At 41.7% G+C, this 20,089-nt stretch overlaps 1 protein-coding gene across 1 annotated transcript in view; it reads right to left on the bottom strand.

Annotated features, from left to right (window-relative positions):
* LOC120564817 (sodium/potassium/calcium exchanger 3-like) overlaps positions 1 to 19,359 on the bottom strand; it is a 111,815-nt gene extending 92,456 nt beyond the window's left edge. The window contains exons 1-2 of the mRNA XM_039810075.1: positions 18,838 to 19,359; positions 10,568 to 10,696 (exon numbers count right to left, since the gene is read on the bottom strand). Of these exons, the coding sequence (XP_039666009.1) occupies positions 10,568 to 10,696; positions 18,838 to 19,033 (325 nt within the window). The 5' untranslated portion in view covers positions 19,034 to 19,359. The remainder of the gene's footprint in view (positions 1 to 10,567; positions 10,697 to 18,837) is intronic.
* Between the last annotated feature and the right edge of the window lie 730 nt (positions 19,360 to 20,089).

The raw sequence follows: 20,089 nt of genomic DNA, 5'->3' as shown, positions 1-20,089 counted from the left end.
AAGCTGATTTCTAAAGAGCGTAAAGTTCACATGACAACTGCAGACTTCAACTTTAGGAACTTTCTCAGACTCTGACACTCTGACACAATCGATCAGAGTATGTTGGAGATCTTGCTGCAAAGGCAAAGGGTCAGTTGAGTTTTTGAGCTGTAATGTGATGCACCGTGCGCAGAGGGCACCACTCAAAACCATCTATGTGATTTTGATTTAAAGAATGGAAGACACAAAATGGTACAGGAAACAAATCATGCAGCCACATCAATTCGTGAGGTGAACCGGCTTTACCTGCTTAGTGTGAAAATGCATTGTATAACAGCAGCACAATGAGCCAAAAAAAGTTTTTTTTGAAAGGAAAAGTCAGCCTTCAGTGGCCTAGTATCATCCCAGACCTGAAAGACATGCCATTGATAAGATGTCATATCAAAACACCAGTCAAAAGTCTCTAACTATTCTCATTAGGCCTGTAGCAATTATTACATAATTGTCTAATTGTCAATTTTTTACTTAGTTGTGGTTTCTTTGTTTAACCGCAATTAATTGCTAACATTAGCTAAGGTCTTAAAGTGCTCATATTATGCTCATTTTCAGGTTCATAATTGTATTTAGAGGTTGTACCAGAATAGGTTTACATGGTTTAATTTTCAGAAAACACCATATTTCTGTTGTACTGCACATTTCTGAAGCTCCTCTTTTCACCCTGTGTGTTGAGCTCTCTGTTTTAGTTACAGAGTGAGGCATCTGACTTCTGTACTATCATTGTTGGGAGTCGCACATTCGCTGTAGCTAGGTAAAGACTAATAGCTAGTCAGTTGCAGAGCATGAGGTTGTTCCATGCTAGCAGCTAGGCGAGCATTATAACATGTGTTACAAAGTGACCCATGTTCATCACAGAAGTAAAGGCTGGACTACAATGGAGCTGTTTGGAGCAGTTGGTGAACAGTGTTTCTGTTGGAGATGGTAAGTCCCTTTGGGTTGGACTTTTCACTTTGTAAACCTATAACATGCACAAAGAGATATACAACACAATAAAGGAAAGGGAAAAAGCCAAAAAGCACAATATGAGCATTTTAAGGCGTATTACTGGTTATTGTTTGTTTAGATATGCCAAATTGTAATTATATAAGTGATTATTGGTCAGACTATTTATTATTTCAATTGTTAGTTGTTGGCACTTGACCCTAAACACGTTCATAGCAACATAAACGACAAGGCGGGGATACAGTTAGAAAAGATGTTTTATGATAATAAAGAGGCGGGGATTACTTCATAGGCTGTGTACCTTTGTTATTACATTATCTGGGTCACATGACAGCGATTTAACCAAAAGATGTATCCTGGAATTTATTCAAAACTTTAATTTGTTTAAAAAAGTAAGAAATTAACACATCTTTCTAATTTGACCGAAAGAGACAATGATATTGTTAAATTTAGTATTGTTACAGCTTTAATTCTCATAATAATTACATCAAATACTGAGTTAAGTATTAATTACACACATAATTAAGTAGGTAATAATTGGTTTGTTAGGATCAACCATACCTCACTTTCATACAACTAATGACAACACTAACAAAATAATGGTTTGATTGACTGAACCTTACTTCGTTGTTAGAGATGTCCTGAGCTGACCTAAGGATCTGTGAATCTAGGCATTTAAAGGATTGACAGCACCCGGATGGGCAAAAAAGAAGCTCCACTCTGTAACACCACTGTACAACTGCAAGTGGATGGAGTTTTGATAGCTCCAACAACTCCAATAGACGAGAGATACCTCTTCTCTCTAGCTGAAAGTTTCACGTCAGTTTCTGGAGTGACTTTCTTCAGTTAAACTTTTATTCATATCCATATCAATTAATCAAGCTTATAGCAGTAGCGTTCATCAAATTATGCAACTATTTCCCTCTTTCTTAAGACAATAATTCAGTTTAGCTGTTTACATGCCTATCCCTTAGTGCATCTGGTCTGGTCTACCATTTTTATTTCATTTATTTTTTTTACCTTTATTTACTCAGGGATGGTTTGCTGAGAGGAAGACTCTCTTTTGCAGGAACACCCTGATCACATTCACACGGTTACACATTTATACCTGGAAGCTCCCCAGTATAACCACAGTCTGATCTGCTGGCCACTGAGTAGCTCCACTGGAGTGGATGGGGTTAAGGGCTTTGCTCAAGGGCACCTCGGTGGTGGCAATGATCAAAGCTCGCTTCTCTGACCTTTAGGCCACCACTGCTCCTGCTGTGGATCTGTCATCATCAAAGTTGCTAGACTTGTTGGTGTGAAAAGCGTACCCTCAGCAATCTGACTCAATTATTTGAATCCATAAAGAACACCAAACACATTATCAGCTGCTCCCTGCACTTTAACCTACTGTGCAGCACATACAGTATGTGTTGGCTGGCGTAGTCATGCAAAGGCAGAGGCAGAAATTACCTCCACAGAATACATCATGCATAGTTTTTCATAATCATTCTTTCCTCAAGCTATCAAACTCGTGGCTACGGCCGTTCTCTTTTAGATGTGTCAATCAAGGCTGCACCATTAAATGGACCCTGAAGAAGACATGAAGACAATGGTGTCTTAAATAAAGAAACAAGGAGAATCGAGGTAAGAGCTGTGATCCCTCATTAATTGGGGTGTCACGATTCTGAAAAATTTGACTTTAGATTTTAAGGTCACAATTCAATTTCAACTTTTTCTTTTTTTCAGCAGTGATGGCAATGTCACAATAAGAGCCACTAGATGGCAGAATGCTACTTAACAACACCAGTTTGAGGTTTCTTCCCCCGGAGTTTACGAGTTGCAATTGAATGCACTATGAGTTTAACGAGGGGCGCCTGAATGCACCATGTCGGAGCCCACAGGCTTTACCGGTGGTTGTGACACCCCTACTCATTACTCATTCACTTATTACATCCATTTCAGTCATTGTAGAGGGAAAAGCTGTCATTACAGCAGCCCCTTAATCTCAATAAGGACATTTCTTTTTTTACGGTCGGCCAATGAGTAAAGAGCAGCATGTCAAGTTTCAGAAAAACAATGCAGAGCATTTATGAAGTTCAAAATGAACGGTAAATGCAAAGACAGATGGGGAATAAGCAGGACAAAAATGGTTAAAAAAAATGTAATCAAAACCTCGCCGGTTTGAGTCTGGCCAGGAACTTTTGTTGCATCTCTCGCCCCCTCATATCCTGTCAGCTGTCGATTACTCTAATAAAAGGTATTAAATGCCAAAAATGCCCGCTGCAACCCAGTTTAACAATATACTCAGCATGCTGTTCAGAACCATACTTTGTCTGAGAGCCTTTATGTTCTTCCAAACTCTTTGGAAAGCGGCAGTAAAGGCGGTTGATTGTGGCACTCAGGAAACGGCCTCAACATTGCTCAAAGTCACACCAGCAGGATGAATCTTTAAAAGGTGTGTTGTGCCACTTCTGCTGCTGGCAAACAACACGGGCTCTATAATTCAGCAGAGGAGCTAGGAAACATTTTCGCTCTTTGTGGCAAGACAAAAGAAAAAGAAACATGACGTTGAATGAGCAAGGGAATAAAAAAAGGGGGGAAATCAGCAAGAGACAAACAAAACATAATGTCGGATAAATGTTCTAGGTACAGGAAAGTAAGGCAAAGTGAGGGGGGGGGGAACAGGCAGAGAACCAGCGGGAGCTGATGTAGAGAGGAGTCTCGCGCTCGCTGAGCTAATTGCTGTGATGGATTGCTCTTATTCCCCAGAGCATGGAGCTCCTGCTGCTGCAATAACACAACACGATGACTTTGCCAATCTGCACGTTAGGCAGTTATGAAAGAACTTTGCCACCATCTGCAACTGTTATTACAGTTGTTGTCATTGTGTTGGATAAAGGCAGCAGCAGCAGCAGCAGCAGCAGCAGCAGCAGCAGCCACTCACAGCTCATATTGGAACATGGCAGAATTGATTTCTCAGAGGAAATCTTTCCGGGAGCTCCCTGGGTCACTTTTGCTTTTGATTAGTGGAGGTCTCTTGTCGAGGTATTAGGGAGTGATCTTTTTTTTATGATTTTATTAATTCGTCAGCTGCATTATGGCTATGCTTACTTACCTGCCTTTGGCACATGGTAAAGGAGCAAAGAGGGTGCCCATGTGAAGTGAGGCAAGCCTGAACAAACACACACACACACAGACACACACACACACACACACACACACACACACACACACACACACACACACACACACACACACACACACACACACACCTACTCGGTGCAGAAAGCATGCAGGGCCAGCGCACTCGCGTTAATCAATACTATTCCTAACGACGCTACCCTACTAACGGTTTACCTCGCAGCCACACGCATGCGCGCACACACATCACATTTATCACAGGGGAGCCCTGATTAAGTCATTGCAGCCTCATATCCTAAAATGGAGTGTTGCGTCGGAGCTCAGCTGAGAGGATGTTTAATAATGGAGGAGGACAGCCTCCGGGGAAAGACCCCTGGAGAGAGCAGTCACATGTACGTGGGGGTACCCAGACCGCTATCTGCCTAATCACACAGCCGATGCTACTGTACACAGAGCTGCTCAGCCACCTGTGCTTTAGAAAGAAGGACTGAAAGAAAAAGATGCATCGGGACTGTGGTGGTGTGTGCATTTGATGGAGGAGGAAGAAATAGTGTGTGGGTGTATGTGCATGGCACATACTCCTGTCGGAAACAATGTCTTCTTGCCTTTTTCGCCACAGCCTCTTGTAGACGTCGGCACAGGGTTTCTGCAGGTTTCACCAAGTCAAATTTAAGACTTTGTAAGACCTTTTTAAGACCAGAAGACCATTATGAATGAAATGTAAGACCTATATGACGACATCAAAAACAAAGTCAGATGTCAGAGTCCGGAAACACTGTCTGGAACAATCCCCCGATGTCCTCATTGGCATTATAGGACTGCTGTCTAGATTGGCTGCAATATAAGTTGCATGTTGGTCTCATTTGTAGTCGTATTACAGCGAATTCTATTTGGACTAGCAACAGAAAGAACTACAACTCCACAAAATAAAAACATTCTAAAGCGCTGCGGGACATTTCAATGAGCATTAGATGTAGCGTTACATGGACGTAGGAAAATTAAGACCTGTTTAAAATTATTTAAGACCTAGAACGCAATGCTTCAGCGAATTTAAGACTTTTTAAGGTCTAAAAATTAGTGCTGTCAAACGATTAAAATATTTAATCACGATTAATCACATTAATGTCATAGTTAACTCGCAATTAATTGCAATTTTTTATCTATTTTAAATGTCCCTTGATTTCTTTTTGTCCCATTCTTTTTTCTCATTTTAATGCTCTTATCAACAGGATACAATACTTTTAAAACGGTGCCTGAACCGAAAGATATATATATTTAATAAAGGAGCACCTTGTTCAATTGTATTTGTCTGTTCTGTATGAAATATACAGATATCAAAAATATAAAACAATAAAAAGTTGATCTAAAAAAAAAAAAGGAGCACAAAACGGTGAAAACAACCACTGGATGGGAAAAGGGTATTTTACAATTACAGTGAATGCACCACGAGGCTGGTGAGGCGAGCAACATAACATCATGACTGTGTTTTTCAGACAACAGCAGCTCCAGTCCGGTGTTGGAGTCCTCTCCAGTGAAATACAGACACACTTTACACCGTTTAGCTGTAAACATTTTAACCGTGTTTAATCCAGCTGCTAGCTAACGGTAGGCTAACGTTACCTGCTGCTAAGTGTAGTGTTGACTAGCTAACGCTAGGCTAACGTTACCTGCTGCTAAGTGTAGTGTTGACTGGCCTCCTGTGCGGCGATGTTTCATTTCCCTCTAACGTCCGTTTTTGGGGCATCAGAGAGAAGCGCAGGCATCTAAGTGGCACCGAAATGAGGCACCGAAATCAGCGTTGCTATTCAGTCCGGTAGATAACGGTTGTTAAGGTACCGGTGCCGTATTAGCACCGGGTCTCTGACCCCATTCAAAACGGCGATTTTTGTTGAAAAGCGACTAGTTTGCAGGTATGTACTACTCTTTGGCCGGCTCGCAAGCAAGTGCAAACAAGTGTGTGCAGCGTGCCTGTTGTTTTGTTTCCGGTCTAGCTAGATCCGGTGTGATGTTGTAGTTTTTCTAACGTTACTAGTTGTTGCAACAGCATGTGAAAAAACTACGAAGTTTGCTGGGCCAAAAAGAATGTTAATCTCACGATAAAAAAATTGACGCCGTTAAAATGGGTTTGCGTTAACGCCGTTAATAACGCATTAAACTGACAGAACTAGTAAAAACATTTTTAAGACCCACACGGAACCCTGTCTGCAATTTGCTGTTGTGAAGGGCCTGGCTCTGGTACAGGAGGAGCCGTAGATGGAATAATGCGTCAGTGGTTCATTTCGCCAAGGATGACTTTTACGGACGATGAGTGTGATGCCACGAAAGCCAGACACACGAGTGTAGATGACGTAGCCATGCAGTTGACTAATCGCTCCCGGACCCTCCCCCTCTCATACACAATGGCCCACTCTGGCAGACTCACTCCCCCATCATTTTGCAACATGAAATAAAAATAAATGTCAAATTTGTAGGTCGCTCATGTGCGAGTAATACTTGCACTGTCTCAAAAAATAGTCGCAAAAAGTGACTATTTGGTCTCAGTCTGGAGCCCTGTCTTGGGCTTTTGGGAAACATCAATTGACATTTTTCACCATTTTCTGACATTTTATAGACCAAACAACTAATCGATTAATTGAGAACATAATCAACAGATTAATTGAATATGAAAATAATCATTAGTTGCACGCCTACTGCAGATGAAAACTAGAGTATGACTAATCTCCACATTGCTCAGACATCTTCAAAAAGATTTTTTTTTTCTTATTTCCCAGAATACATGTGGGGCATCAAAGTACATGTGGCCTCGCATTAGAGATTTGGGCAGCAAATTCATAAAAATGAACAACTCCTGCTTTCCATGATAAAAGGAAGGTCAAGAGCAAGAAAGAGAGGGCTCTTTTGTGTAAGATTGCTTGTATTCACCTCCCCAGTTAGAGAGAGAGAGACATACATACACACACACACACACACACACACACACACACACACACACACACACACACCATGTGAACTCATCACCCATTTTCCAGCCAGGAAACTCTATTTTGAAATTTTTCTTTTAGCAATTTGTAAACCTCAAGGGAAAACTAATGCCTGAAAGTTATTAAGATGTAACCAATCTCACCCATTACTACCAGCCGCTGCCTGTGCTTCTTCTCTTTTCCCCCTGAGTGAGAAATGATAGAGTGATAGAGAGGGGGTGGGGGGAATAAACAAGAAATCCATAGAAGCGGCAGGGGCCCCTCACAATTAAAATCAGGGTGGGAGCTGTAATGATGGGTATGATGGCTTGTTTCTTGTGTGGCTGGGAGGGGGGAAATTAGCAAATGAGGGCCTTTCTCTCTCCCTCTCTGCTTTCCGACTGTCTCTCTCGCACTTGATCAGCAGGCCTCTAATTTCAGGCAACAATCAGTGAGTGCCTCCGCCGTGCTGCATCCTCCCAGAACACAGGGCTCATGTTGGGATCCTTCCTCATCAGCCAGGCTTGTGCTCTACTCTGTGGCTGGCAAGCTGTGGAAACGCACGCACGCAATCTGGTTTTGCACAAATTAGGGCTGCACAATTAATCGCAATTTTATCAAAAACGCAATATGGACTAGTGCAGTATCCAAATCGCAGGTGGGGTGCAATAACTGTTAAAGGCAAAATATGTGTCAAACTGTCAAATCATATCCTACAGGCTAAAGAAAAAAAACAGATCCTCGCAAAAATCACACTATAATCTTTTTTTTTATTATATATTTTTCAATGAAAATGAACATAACGATACAAAAATGAGCATTCCCTCCAAAATCGTGAATCATATCGTAATCACAATATCAGTGAAAATAATCTCTAAAATTAGATCTTTTCCTCATATCGTGCAGCCCTAGCACAAATGCTTGTGCAAGCTTCTACATAATCACACACAACTTTTTTTTTTCTAACTCTGAATGCTGACTCAAGTGACATCACATGAAGTAAATGATTAGATTAATAAGCGCAGCTCACTCTGGAGGCTTTAAAAGGCTTTATACAAGTTTTTATACAACGCGTATGTAGTAGTACTCCACAGCACCTGTAAACACACTCTGATGTGTAAAATCACTTCCTCTTTAAGGTTAGGGAAACATCATGGTTATGGTTAAAAAACTAAATGAGAGTGAACCTCAAGAGCAGGTCTGTGACGGGACGCAAACTGCGGTCTCCCGCATGATTGTTGGATACATTACACCTCTACATGCTTACTTTCTGCCTTGCTACATGAAATGTAATTTTAAACTCGTGTGGATTTGTGAGGACTATGGTTAACTGCTCCTCAGATCTCTGCAGGGTAAATCCAGACAGCTAGCTAGACTATCTGTCCTATCGGAGTTTTCTGTTGCACGACTAAAACTACTTTTGAACGTACACATGTTCCACCAAAACAAGTTCCTATTTTGCAGAGGCGCCATTGCTCTGCCCGCCGCTTAGCACCGCTCAAGATGATTGTGAATGGTTTAAAGAAATGCCAATAAACCAGAGCACATTTTTCTCCCATCCCGGAATGCTATGTGGACTAGCCAGACCCTCCTCCACAGCACTATGGAGGAAGGTCAGTCAATGCGAGACTAGAATGAACGTAATTCCTCGGGCTACTGGGCTGTGTCAAAGAGAAAACCTTTAGTCAGTTGGTTGGACAAAAAAAAAAGTCCTTTCAACCTGGGACTCCAGGAAGTTGTTGCAGAATTATTTACTTTTCTCTCACATTTTACACGTTTTTGACATTGAAAAAACATTAGTTGCAGCCCTGAACATAACCTACTAAAATGCAACTGCTCTGACTTTACAGCCCATGCGTTCTGCTTTCGACATCCTTCTCTTCACACATCCACCATCCTTTTTAAAACCCACAGATTCTTCCCTGTCAACAGTCGAATGAAGAAGAACTCACTAACTCCCCACAAGGGTAAATTTTATGTCTTGTACCAGGGAGAGGAGCGCATCATCAGAGGGGGCAACGCATCCAGAAAATAAGTTGTTCTTTCAGCAAAAACTTTGCCGTTCTCAAGAGGGCGGCAGAAGCTAACGACATCAGGGTATGAGCGTTAAATTTAGCCTCAGAGGAGACGAGGGCAGCTACGGTATAATAAGCAGGATAAGAAAATAAGTTGAACTTTGACCGTGGATCCCTTTATAGATGACAGCGCCAACCTTGGGAGAGGAGGCAAAGAAGATTGATGACGGCCATTTTGCCCAATGAGCTCAGGAGAGACGCGGCCCCTCCCTGTGTTGGAGAGGCCAATCGACTCGCGCCGAAGGTAAAAGAACAAACGTCAGTGTGACCTGCAGTGAAGCCACCTCTCTCCACCCTATCTTGTACACGTTAATTATAACAGGAGTGAACATCGAATGTCCTTCTATCTCTTAGTACCATCTAAGAATAGCAACAGATATGGGTAATGGTGGAGTGCTTGGAGTCCATGCGTGCATAATTAGGGCTGCAAAATTAATCACAATTTTATTGAAATCGCAATATGTGTCAAACCATTCTGAATTAGGTATTTTATGGGGCTGCAGAGACGTCCCGGCCTACAAATCCTAACCTATCCCACAGATCACGGTGCAGATCACTGCACAACTCAAAGTATAATCATTTTAATTTTAATATTTTTCAATGAAAATGTGAGAATAATGATACAAAAATGATCATTCCCTCCAACGTTGTGAGTATCGCAATATCAGTCAAAATAATCGCAATAAGATATTTTCCTCATATCGTGCAGCCCTAGATCCAATGAGAAACTGGCTGGATTACATGAATAGACAGGCTTTTAAAATGACATAAACGCATTTAATTTCATTGAATAAAGTCACCTACATGTGGCCCGTTTCAATGCTTCTAACACGACTGAGTGATTTTTTTTAACTTTACAAAGAAAAAGCCGCCCAAAATGCCTCCAGCATCCTCACGCTATCCTTGAGCGCCTCGACAAGAAGTTGCTGGTTGACGATAAGATAAAAGGTCGCCATGGAAACAGAGATTTTTCTTTCGGAGATGTGGCCACCGTGGGGAGTAAAAAATAAAAAAAACGCGAGGGAAACAGAGGAAAGGAATGGGAGAGATGAAAAGTGCGAGGCAGAGAGGGAAAGCTTAAGTGGAGGAAGTGAGAATGATATCTGCAGGATCCGAGAAAAAAAAAATAAAAAAGTGTGAAAAAAACCCGCTGAGGCAGCCAGAATGTCACCGCCTGCTGTAGCCGGTGCTCATGGGAAATCAGCTGACCTCAAAATCTGGGTTACCCCACATCAGGAAGAGAAAATAGGGGGGACCAGAGAGGGTAGAAAGACAGAACATTTGGGGCGATCATTTGTTTTTCACTTTCTCGCTCCTTTTACTTTCCCCCCATCTCCCTCCCTTTGTTCTGGGAAGGAGGGAAGGAGGGGAGGGGGGGGGGGGAGAACACTTGGGTGTCCTCTTTCTTTCATCCTGTCTGCGTCTTACCTGGAGCCGTGCAGTTCTTAGATTCTTCACTCTCAATGTCCTCTAGGCTGCTGTTGTCCATTTCCTGCAGTAGTCTCCTCCCTGCCCATCTCTCCTGCCCGTCGCTGCCGGGGCTGGACACGTGGAAACCTGGAGGATGTTTGTCACAGTTTAAAGTCGACTTTCAAAGATGTCTCAGTGCGGCTACAAACATCTAGATGTGCGTTTTATACACATAACCTTGAGTGTGAAACTGTGATAAGATACCTGAGTTTCAGTACTGATGAAAGAAAAAAAAAATGTCGAAGACTTTGAGTAGTATGAGCATGGGTAAAAGAAAATAGCAAAAGTTATGATTTGTATCAGAAACTGTAGTGAAAGGTGTGATAATAACCATAGAAGCTCATTGCGCAATGACTCTAAAAAGTCTCGGTCCCGATCTGTGTCAGACTCTGCACCGTGCACACATTTTTTTGGGCCTTTATTTGATGGGACAGATGAAGAATAGTGAGAGAGAGAGAGAGAGAGAGAGAGAGAGAGAGAGAGAGAGAGAGAGAGAGAGAGGGGAAATAACATGCAGCAAAGGGCCGCGGGTCAGAATGGAACACGGGGCTGCTGCAGTGAGGACTGAAGCGACATTCACATGGCTACGTTTTGGTTTGAAAACTAATATCTTTCACTACGTTTACACCTGGCATTCCTACTGCTCTGGAGTCTCAAAGCCCCCAAACCGGAGACATTTGAAAACACTTCTGACCCCGTTTAGGTTTGGAATCTGCGGGGGTTGTGTTGCAGTCTCAACGGCCGTAAACAGAGACCTTTGGCAAAACCAACGCTGACGCCAACGTTTCACCGCCTGCATGACGTCCCGGTCTCTGAGACTAAGCTACTAACGTTACCGTTGCAACTACCAGCAAGGGGCGGCGTATACATGCTGCCTCCTGTTCACCCCGGCACGCACATGACCAGTATACTTAAATGTTAATGAGATATGCGGTTTGGGCGGGTTAGTTTAAATGCAGATTAGTTCTTCTACTGGAGCTAAAAACACTTGTGTGTATGAAGATGGCTTTTGGCTCAAAAACTTCGCTTAAAAACCAAAACGTGGCAATGTACAGTAAATGTAGCCTGAACCTTGGTCCATGGGGCGCACGCTCAACCAGGTGAGCTACCAAAGCAGTTTTGAGGCATGTCAGGAAGTGCAATGAGTACCTGGTGACAATGTAAATAATAAGAAAATCACACTGCAAGTAGAAACAGCTCGTCAAGTTCATCTGCGCCGTTGTCATGTTCTGAGATTACTAGAGCCTGACTCAGGGTTTTTCCTGCATAGAGGAATTTTTTTGAGGAAGGAGAGGTTTTAGCCAACCCCAAAGGAAAAACCACTAGCACCAAAATGATAACAGAAAAATAAAAATAGCTATTCAAATCCTCTCCAAACAACCGTTGAACAAGCAAAACATAAACTTGAATAGGAGAGACAATCTTAGTTTTAACTCCAGGGTCGGGCTGTACCGGACTCTTCCGGGGATTTATTTAAATTTTGTATTTTTTTAACCAGTTTTGTTAATTGGGGTTTTATTTACTCAAGCATCATATACATTTTTGTTTATCAAATTGTCAGAAATAACAGGAAAATGCGTAGATTTCTGCCAAATAAGGCAACATAGACTCATCACTTTGCTGTACGCGGACCGATCATACTTACTGTTGTGCATAGTCGCCCCCCAAAGGCCCAATCTGAGACAGGAAAAACCCTGCTGACTGATTTTGGATTTTTCAGACTCATACAGATTTCAGAACGGGAAAACTCACAGATTAACAATATAACGGCCAATAAAGTAAATTTTTTCGGCTTGAATAAAAATTTACCTTTTATATCTGAATACCGATTTTGACTTGTTACTCTGAAGGCCGCTTTCTTAAAGCATAACTCTCGCCAAAATGCAACCTAGGGTCTTTTTGTGAATGTACCCGAGTCAAACTTTCGTTTAAAAGCATAATTAGGACGGAAACGCTACTTTTAAGGTTTACCGTATTCTCGTTTTCGGTCAAATGGCCTTTTGAATGGGAGTGCTAGGGGCGCTACTATGATAGCATCAAAATCACTATTTTTAACACACTAAGAAGGCTCGAAACAACATGAAACTTTGCTCCAAGTATCACCAGGGGCTCTACACATGATCTCCAGCATTGAGAACATTGGTTGTGTACACAGAGTTTACTAAAAAGAAAGGTTTTGAACAACTCACTTTAGCAGTTGTTGTTTACGCTATCCGCCATCTTCTTGCAAGTCAAAAAGAGTCGATCTCCGAATGCCACGTAACCGGGAGGAGAGTAAAGATGGAAAGCCCCTAAAGCTTAGTTCCATATAATGTCGTTAGTGAAAAACAATATTGACCTTGTAATTGAAAAAGGAGCCTCATATAAGAATGACATTTCATTTCATTCGCAGATCGACACTTTTTGACTGGCAAGAAGATGGCGGATTGCAGGGACCCAGGTTCCATTCAGCCCAAGATTATTTGTTCTGGGAGATGGGTCAATCCTAAGCGGGATGGATGAACACATGAGAAACTGGGTCCACACTAGTTTAATGATAGCCAGACAGATTCTTTTAAGAGGATGGAAGAATGAAGGGGTGCCTTCAATCCAGGAGTGGGCTTCCGAGATGGCTAAGGTGGAGGCGTTTGAAAAAATGTCATAGAAACGGTTTGCCAGATTGGATGTCTAAACTAGAAAATGGGGAAAGTACCTGAGCTTTCTGGAGGGCTCCTAAGAAGCTTTGAGCTGGGGAGAGATGTGTATGATGGGCTTAGGATGTTGTCATTTATTCATGTGTTTATATGCTTTATGGTCTATTTTGTTACTATTTTGTTGTATGGTCTTGAATATTGTAGTTATGCTAATGTTGTGAATTGTATGTTTCCTTTGCCTTTATTGACAGGACAGCGTAAGACAGGAAAGGGGAGACAGAGGGGGGAATGACATGCAGCAAAGAGCCACATTTCGGAATCAAACCCGCAGCCGCTGTGGTAAGGACTAAGCCTTTGTACATGGGGCATGTGCTCAACCAGGTGAGCTACCCAGGCGCCCCAATTGTATGTTTTGTATGTGTTAAAAAATAAAAATTGTTAATCACAAAAAGAAAAAAAGAGGAGGAGACTGAAAGCCAGGGAAAGGAGGGCAACATGAAATGCTGATTTTGCACATGGAGTTTGAGGTTGATATGTTTTTAGCATTAGCATTATGCTAGCTCACTACTCCTGCATCATTGCATGATGTATTCTGATTGGTTGGTTTGTAAACCAGGGTCATAGCAGCTGTCACACATTGCAGGATTTGGGGTTTAATTCAGACACTATTTGAACGCAGTCTGGCTCTATATCGGCCGCTGGCAGACATGCAGGGCTGCAAGAAATGACAACCAAGTTTTCATTATCGATTATTCTGAGTCATCGTTTAGTCTATAAAATGTCAGCAAATATTGAAAATCTCGATCTCTGCTTCCCAGAGTCCAAGGCGATGTCTTCAAATGTCTCGTTTTGTCGTCCACAACTCAGATATTAGACTAACAAAATCAGCACTTACTGACATTTGAGAAGCTCATACTAAGGAATGTTTGGCTTTTTTGGTTGTAAAATGACCTAAATGATATTGAACATCAAAATGTTTTTACAAATTTTTTGTTTGTTCAGCTCTACAAACGTTACCCATTTCTCGCACATCAACTACACACAGTGTACAGGGGCCTGAAAGAAGAGTTTTAATCTGAGCAAGAAGAAACTTTCTGTGTACAAGGACACACAAACTTCTCAAGGAAAGACAGTATTAGAGTAGTATATACAGTAGGCTATATTTTAGGCCTGCAACAAATGAAAATTTTTCGATGAATCTGCTGACTATTTTATTGAATACTTAAGTAATCTTTTAGTTAATGAAATGTACAAAAATAGAAGAAGAAGAAGATGCCCATCAAAATTCCTCAGACCCCGACATGAAGTCTTAAAATGTCAAATGTTTAAAATCCAATAATCCTCAGTTGGACAAAATGACACCTAAAAAGGTTTGGCATTTTCGCTTGAAAAATCAGTGAAACAATTAATCGATTACCAAATTAATTTTCTGTCAATCAACTAGCTCTAGTATATTTCAGCCCATTTACCATCAGTGTATGGAGTAACGTGTTACAAAAGTACAGTAATGTATTCATTTTTGATGTAGCGCAGTAATATAATGAATTACTAATAACATTTCGGTAATATTATACCTGTTACAATCTCAGTTACGCGTTAACGCATTTTAAACTGACATTAAGGGGTGTTTTTTTTTTTTTTATGAATTCAATGAGTAAAAGAGTAGCGTTTTTTGTTGCTGGGATTCGACGATTAAAAAACGGCTAAGACACCTGTCATAGCCTATACTTCCTCGGTTATTTTGGTGAAAGTAACTCAAAAGTAGTGTAAAGCATTATAATTCAGAGACAATTATATTGTAATATAACTCATTACTCTCAAATGACAGTAACTGGTAATCTATAATGTGTTACATTTTGGAAGTAACTTGTCCAACAATATTTACCATATTACTAGCGTTGACGAAAAGTGAAAAAAATGGCCATCAAAAAACCTTTCGACCCCTACGTGGAGTCTTAAAATGTCAAATTTTCAAAACCCAAATATATTCAGTTTACAATAAGCCTCACTTGGACAGAATAACACCAAGGAAGGTTTGGCATATTTGCTTTAAAAGGAGAATTCCGGTCGATTTCAACACGTAGCTATGTTCACTTCACATGGGTAGGCACTTGTAATGACATCTCGAACATGTTAAGAGGCTAAAAGCATGTTTAAAACCTGCCCTGTTTCAGCCGCCTGGGTGCGAAAGCTAGCAGTAGCATGACTTGTTGTAGGCAACACCGATTATTTTCCTTTTTCTCCCTACCGACAGCACTACATGACAACAACCAACAGAGCTACGTGTTGAACTCGACCGGAATTCTCCTTTAAAAAAAGTGCATGTCAAGCAATGTGTTTTATTTTTAATGCGCCAGGGTTGTCTTCTCCGTCACATTCAACTTTGATTCTTTATGTAACAATAGGGCAGTGCGCAGCTGGAGGAGTGCACCACAGATGTGTCGGTTTGGTATATCTCCCCCCCCCCCCCTTCCCCCGTGATTCATACATTGAAGGGGGAATTTCATGATTTTCCAAAACAAAATCCTCTCGGGGTGGGTGGAGCGACAGTGCAGCGTACAAAGTGGGGCTCCCACTGTGGCTACATCTGCACATTCTTCAAGTAAAGCAGCAACACCGATGAATTAATTTCATACTTCAGAGAGCCCAGCAGGAGCGCTCTGCCCTTTCCACCCTGCCAACCACAAGCCTGGCCTAAGAGAGAGGGATTCAAATAAAATGAAAAAGGCCAAGTTATTCAATAGTCCTCGGGGCAGGGCTGAACTTCTCACCTGGCCTCACCTTCACTACACCACACTCAGCAGCTACTAGCGGCAGCGGCAGTGGGGTTGTGCGTGCGTGCCTGCCAGCGCTGTAACCGCTCCCTCCCTCGTTCTATCTTCCGCTATCTTGCACGCAGAGAGAAGATGAAGAAGAGGAGGGAATGATTAATGCACCACAGCGAGGAGGAGGCGTGGAGCTCTCCGCTTCCAGCTCCACAACACCAAGCTCAATTTAGCCGAACTTCATTAAGCGCATCATAAATAATCAACTTCAATTGACATTCCGGCGAGCTGATTAGGATCTTAACAAGAACACAATGGGGACAAGGGAAATGCATTAAACGCCCCAGTGTCATCCCTTGTTCAACTCTAATTTGGAGCACATGCAGAGAGCGAGCAGCACTGTTGCATTTCCATGTAACCAGGATACGCAGTGCATAGGGAGGAAAAGAAGGGCGGGGGGGGGTCCCACTGATGATGCACAAATCATGAGTATGTATGAATATTCATGCAGGCCTTCTGTCCATAGAAAGTGATGAATACGTCTCACTTTAGCTGACACCGACTCAGTAATCAAGTGGAGTGTTGGGGGGCACAGTCAAAGATAGTTCAAAAAAGAGAAAGAGAGGAGCATGCAGACATCAAGTCAAATGGTGCAGATGTTTGCCGTTAGGAAGAACTGCACTCAGGGGCGTAGGATTTGTTTCAACACTGGTGGGGACACATTAGAACCGTGGGGGCCACTGGGCGCCATGCCGTCCCCGGAAACGTTGACCGTTAAACACATAATTCAGAAAAAAGAAAGAGAAAAAAGTAAGAAGGAAAAATAGACAGAAAAAAGACAGAAAAAAAGAAAGATAAGTAGAAAGACATGTTTAGGAAATTATTATTCGGAGTCAAAATCACAAGAAATCTCTCTTTTTATTTTTTACGCTCCTGTTGTGTTCTTTAACCCCCCCCCCCGATGTAGCAAAGTAGACACACTAGTTCATGTCCCTGAATGGTTATTTTTTTTAAATGTTTGGGGGAGTGGGTTCTTTTATATTTTTTGAGGGGGACAAATCTACCTCTTCTAAATATTGGGGGTGGAAGAACCCGAAAGGTCTCTGTTTGTTCATCTCACTTCAATTTTATTGCTGCAAAATGCAATTGTCAAGCAGACAAAATGACCAACACATATATAAAAATAGTGTATTGATACAGTATTGCCACGGAAAATATCTTAATACTATGCTGTATCGAAATTTCCCCCCACCTCTAATGTCAGAAATAAAGTTGGAGGGATGTGTGCAAACATTTGCAGTAACCTGGAGATGTAGGCCTATGTACCCTGAGGGCTCAGTGCCCTGATTTCACCACTCTGCAGCTAAAACACCTGAACATACAGGAGCATCCCTTAGCCCAGAACAGCATCCAATACAGTAGTTAAAGCTCTAATGGGTTTCAGTGACAGCCTGCAGTATACCTGCATGCCAGTAGGCCTACAGAAACCTTGATGCTCTGACGCCCATGGGAGTTTTCAGCTCAAACTAGGGCTGGGCGATATGGAGAAAATCAAATATCACGATATTTTTGACCAAATACCGATACCCCAACGATATTTTAGTGTTGACTATTGGTGCTTTCACAAAATATTTACACAATGAGATTTTTCATAAATAATCATCAGTAATGTGGATATGATGACTAATATAAGTGGGTAAAGGCAAATAATAGAACAGTTACAACAGTCTGGTAAGTTCAGAAAATGACATCACTTTACTGTAATGCAGCCTTTAAAATCAGGAAAAGACAACACTTATGTCATTTCACGATATTTTGATATCCAAAATCTAAGACAATATCTAGTCTCATATCACGATATCGATATAATATTGATATATTGCCCAGTTCTAGATCAAACTGGGCTAACGGTTCTCACATGTTTTAACACAATATGACAATGCAGTGGTTCTGTCGTGGACAGCTTAACCATAACCCGTAAATGATGTGAAAGACACAGGTTTGTAAGTTATGATTATAATGCTTGGGAATACGGCTGCACGATATGAGGGAAATATGCGTTACGTTATACTTTGTTGAATATCGCGATACTCGCGATAAATGAGTAAAGTGTGGGCTTCTCAGTTCTGCTGCTTTTTAGTGTTCTGCTAAAATACAACAAAATTCTTATTGAATTTAAAACAAATAAAAGGAAATCATTAACCAACATTCTTTTATTGAACAAATTGAACACTGAATTGAATAGGCCTAATAAAAAGCCCCACAAAAAAAATGACAGTTACATTTTAAAGTGCAGTTTTCTACTGATATTTTCTTTCAACTAATACAAGAAATCTCGGCGTGTCTTTCGCGATATCTGGCAACCTTTCGCGACGAATTTATTGGGCCAGTTGATATCGCGATGACGATTTTTTTTTAAACTATAGGCTATATTGTGCAGTTCTAATTCGGAACACAACTAATATGAGTCTTGTGAGAATAGGCTATTTCAGAACGTTCAGTACCCAAAAACGCATTCTCACACTTTACAGTGAAACCAAACAGTTCATTTTGGTGACATTTGGTGAATGTGACACACTAGTTCCTGTGGAGAAATGAAGAGTCTAACATTTAGCATTAAGTGATAACAGGAAGCTTTTAGTAGCCTACGATGGTGTAGCTGCATACACTAATGTTAATGTGTCTTTACGAGCACATTTAGCCTAAGTAACGTTGCAGCTGAGTGTTTGGTGAAAAGAGGGGGAAATATAAAGACAGGTACTGGAGAAATACAGAGCCAAACATGTAGCCTACAGCGAACAGGAGCTGAACAAACGGCTAAAATCCTCACCTGAATTTTCCGCTAAGTAGGAAAACCCCTTCACGACCAGAAGCAAGCCGCCGAACAAGCATATTTGGATTAAAACCAACTCCTTTCGTCTTTTCCGTCTGGCTTTCACCTTCCGCTGGTTCGGCATCACTTGCGTCGGCCGATTCCGGAGTCGGATACCCGGCAGAGTCATCCTCCCTGCCGCTGCCACATCCATGCGGAGCCCCGAAGTAAACCAAAAAATACCGAGCAACCTTTCTTAATTCCCGGGACTGACGTATCTCCCTGGAATGGATGAAAAAAGAAGAAGAAAAAACTAAAGGGGATGGGCTTCAAAGGAGCAGGGGGGGATGTTGTTTTAAAGTTGGAAAGTGGTACCGCTGGGATGCTGCGAGGGCTGTTTAGCAAAAACTGTTTCTGGCTGGAAGAGCCGGGCTCAGTCTCTTAAGTCATGTTGAAATGTGGCTTTGGGAGTAGTAGGGCAGAGGACTGCTGCACGAGCCCTCCATGGAGGCGTCCGCGTGCTGAGTGCCGAGGGAGACACAGAGAGAGAGAGAGAGAGAGAGAGAGAGAGAGGGAGAGACTGGGAGCGACTGGGAGAGAGAGAGACACTGAGAGAGAGAGAGATAGAGAGAGAGAGATGATGCGCGTGGGAATGTACGCACACACATTGACTAAGGTAAAAAGCCAGGTAAGAAATATTTTTCCTATAGGCTACTGGAAAAAAAACGTATAGGCTATGTGTGTGTGGCTAAGAAATTTCTACCCAAATGACGCTGAACTTGTGTACGTTTTTGGCATTTCTATTTTATTCAATGTAGACTACCACCATTAAAGCTGTATTGATAGATATTTTTTTTCCATATCTACTTATAGATTGGGCATCGAGAAGGGTTCCAACTTGAATCCACTTAAAAAACAAACAAAAAAAACGACAATTCCAAAATTTGGTTTTGAATCCGATCATTGACAGGCGCTTGCTGTGTTGCAGCCATGGAGCACAGTACGCAGCGCTCTAAAGTGTGGCTTTATTTTACATTAAAAGGTTCCATGACATAGTGCTCTTTGGATGCTTTTATATAGAATCCCCTAATACTGTATCTGAAGTCTCTTTTATATAGACCTTAGTGGTCCCCTAATACTGTATCTGAAGTCTCTTTTATATAGACCTTAGTGGTCCCCTAATACTGTATCTGAAGTCTCTTATGTAGGCCTTAGTGGTCCCCTAATACTGTATCTGAAGTCTCTTTTATATAGACCTTAGTGGTCTCCT

This window comes from Perca fluviatilis, chromosome 1 (assembly GCF_010015445.1).
Source record: "Perca fluviatilis chromosome 1, GENO_Pfluv_1.0, whole genome shotgun sequence".
NCBI classification, from domain to species: Eukaryota; Metazoa; Chordata; class Actinopteri; order Perciformes; family Percidae; genus Perca; species Perca fluviatilis.
Note: the sequence above shows the minus strand (reverse complement) of the source record. Positions and strands in the feature narration are given on the sequence as shown.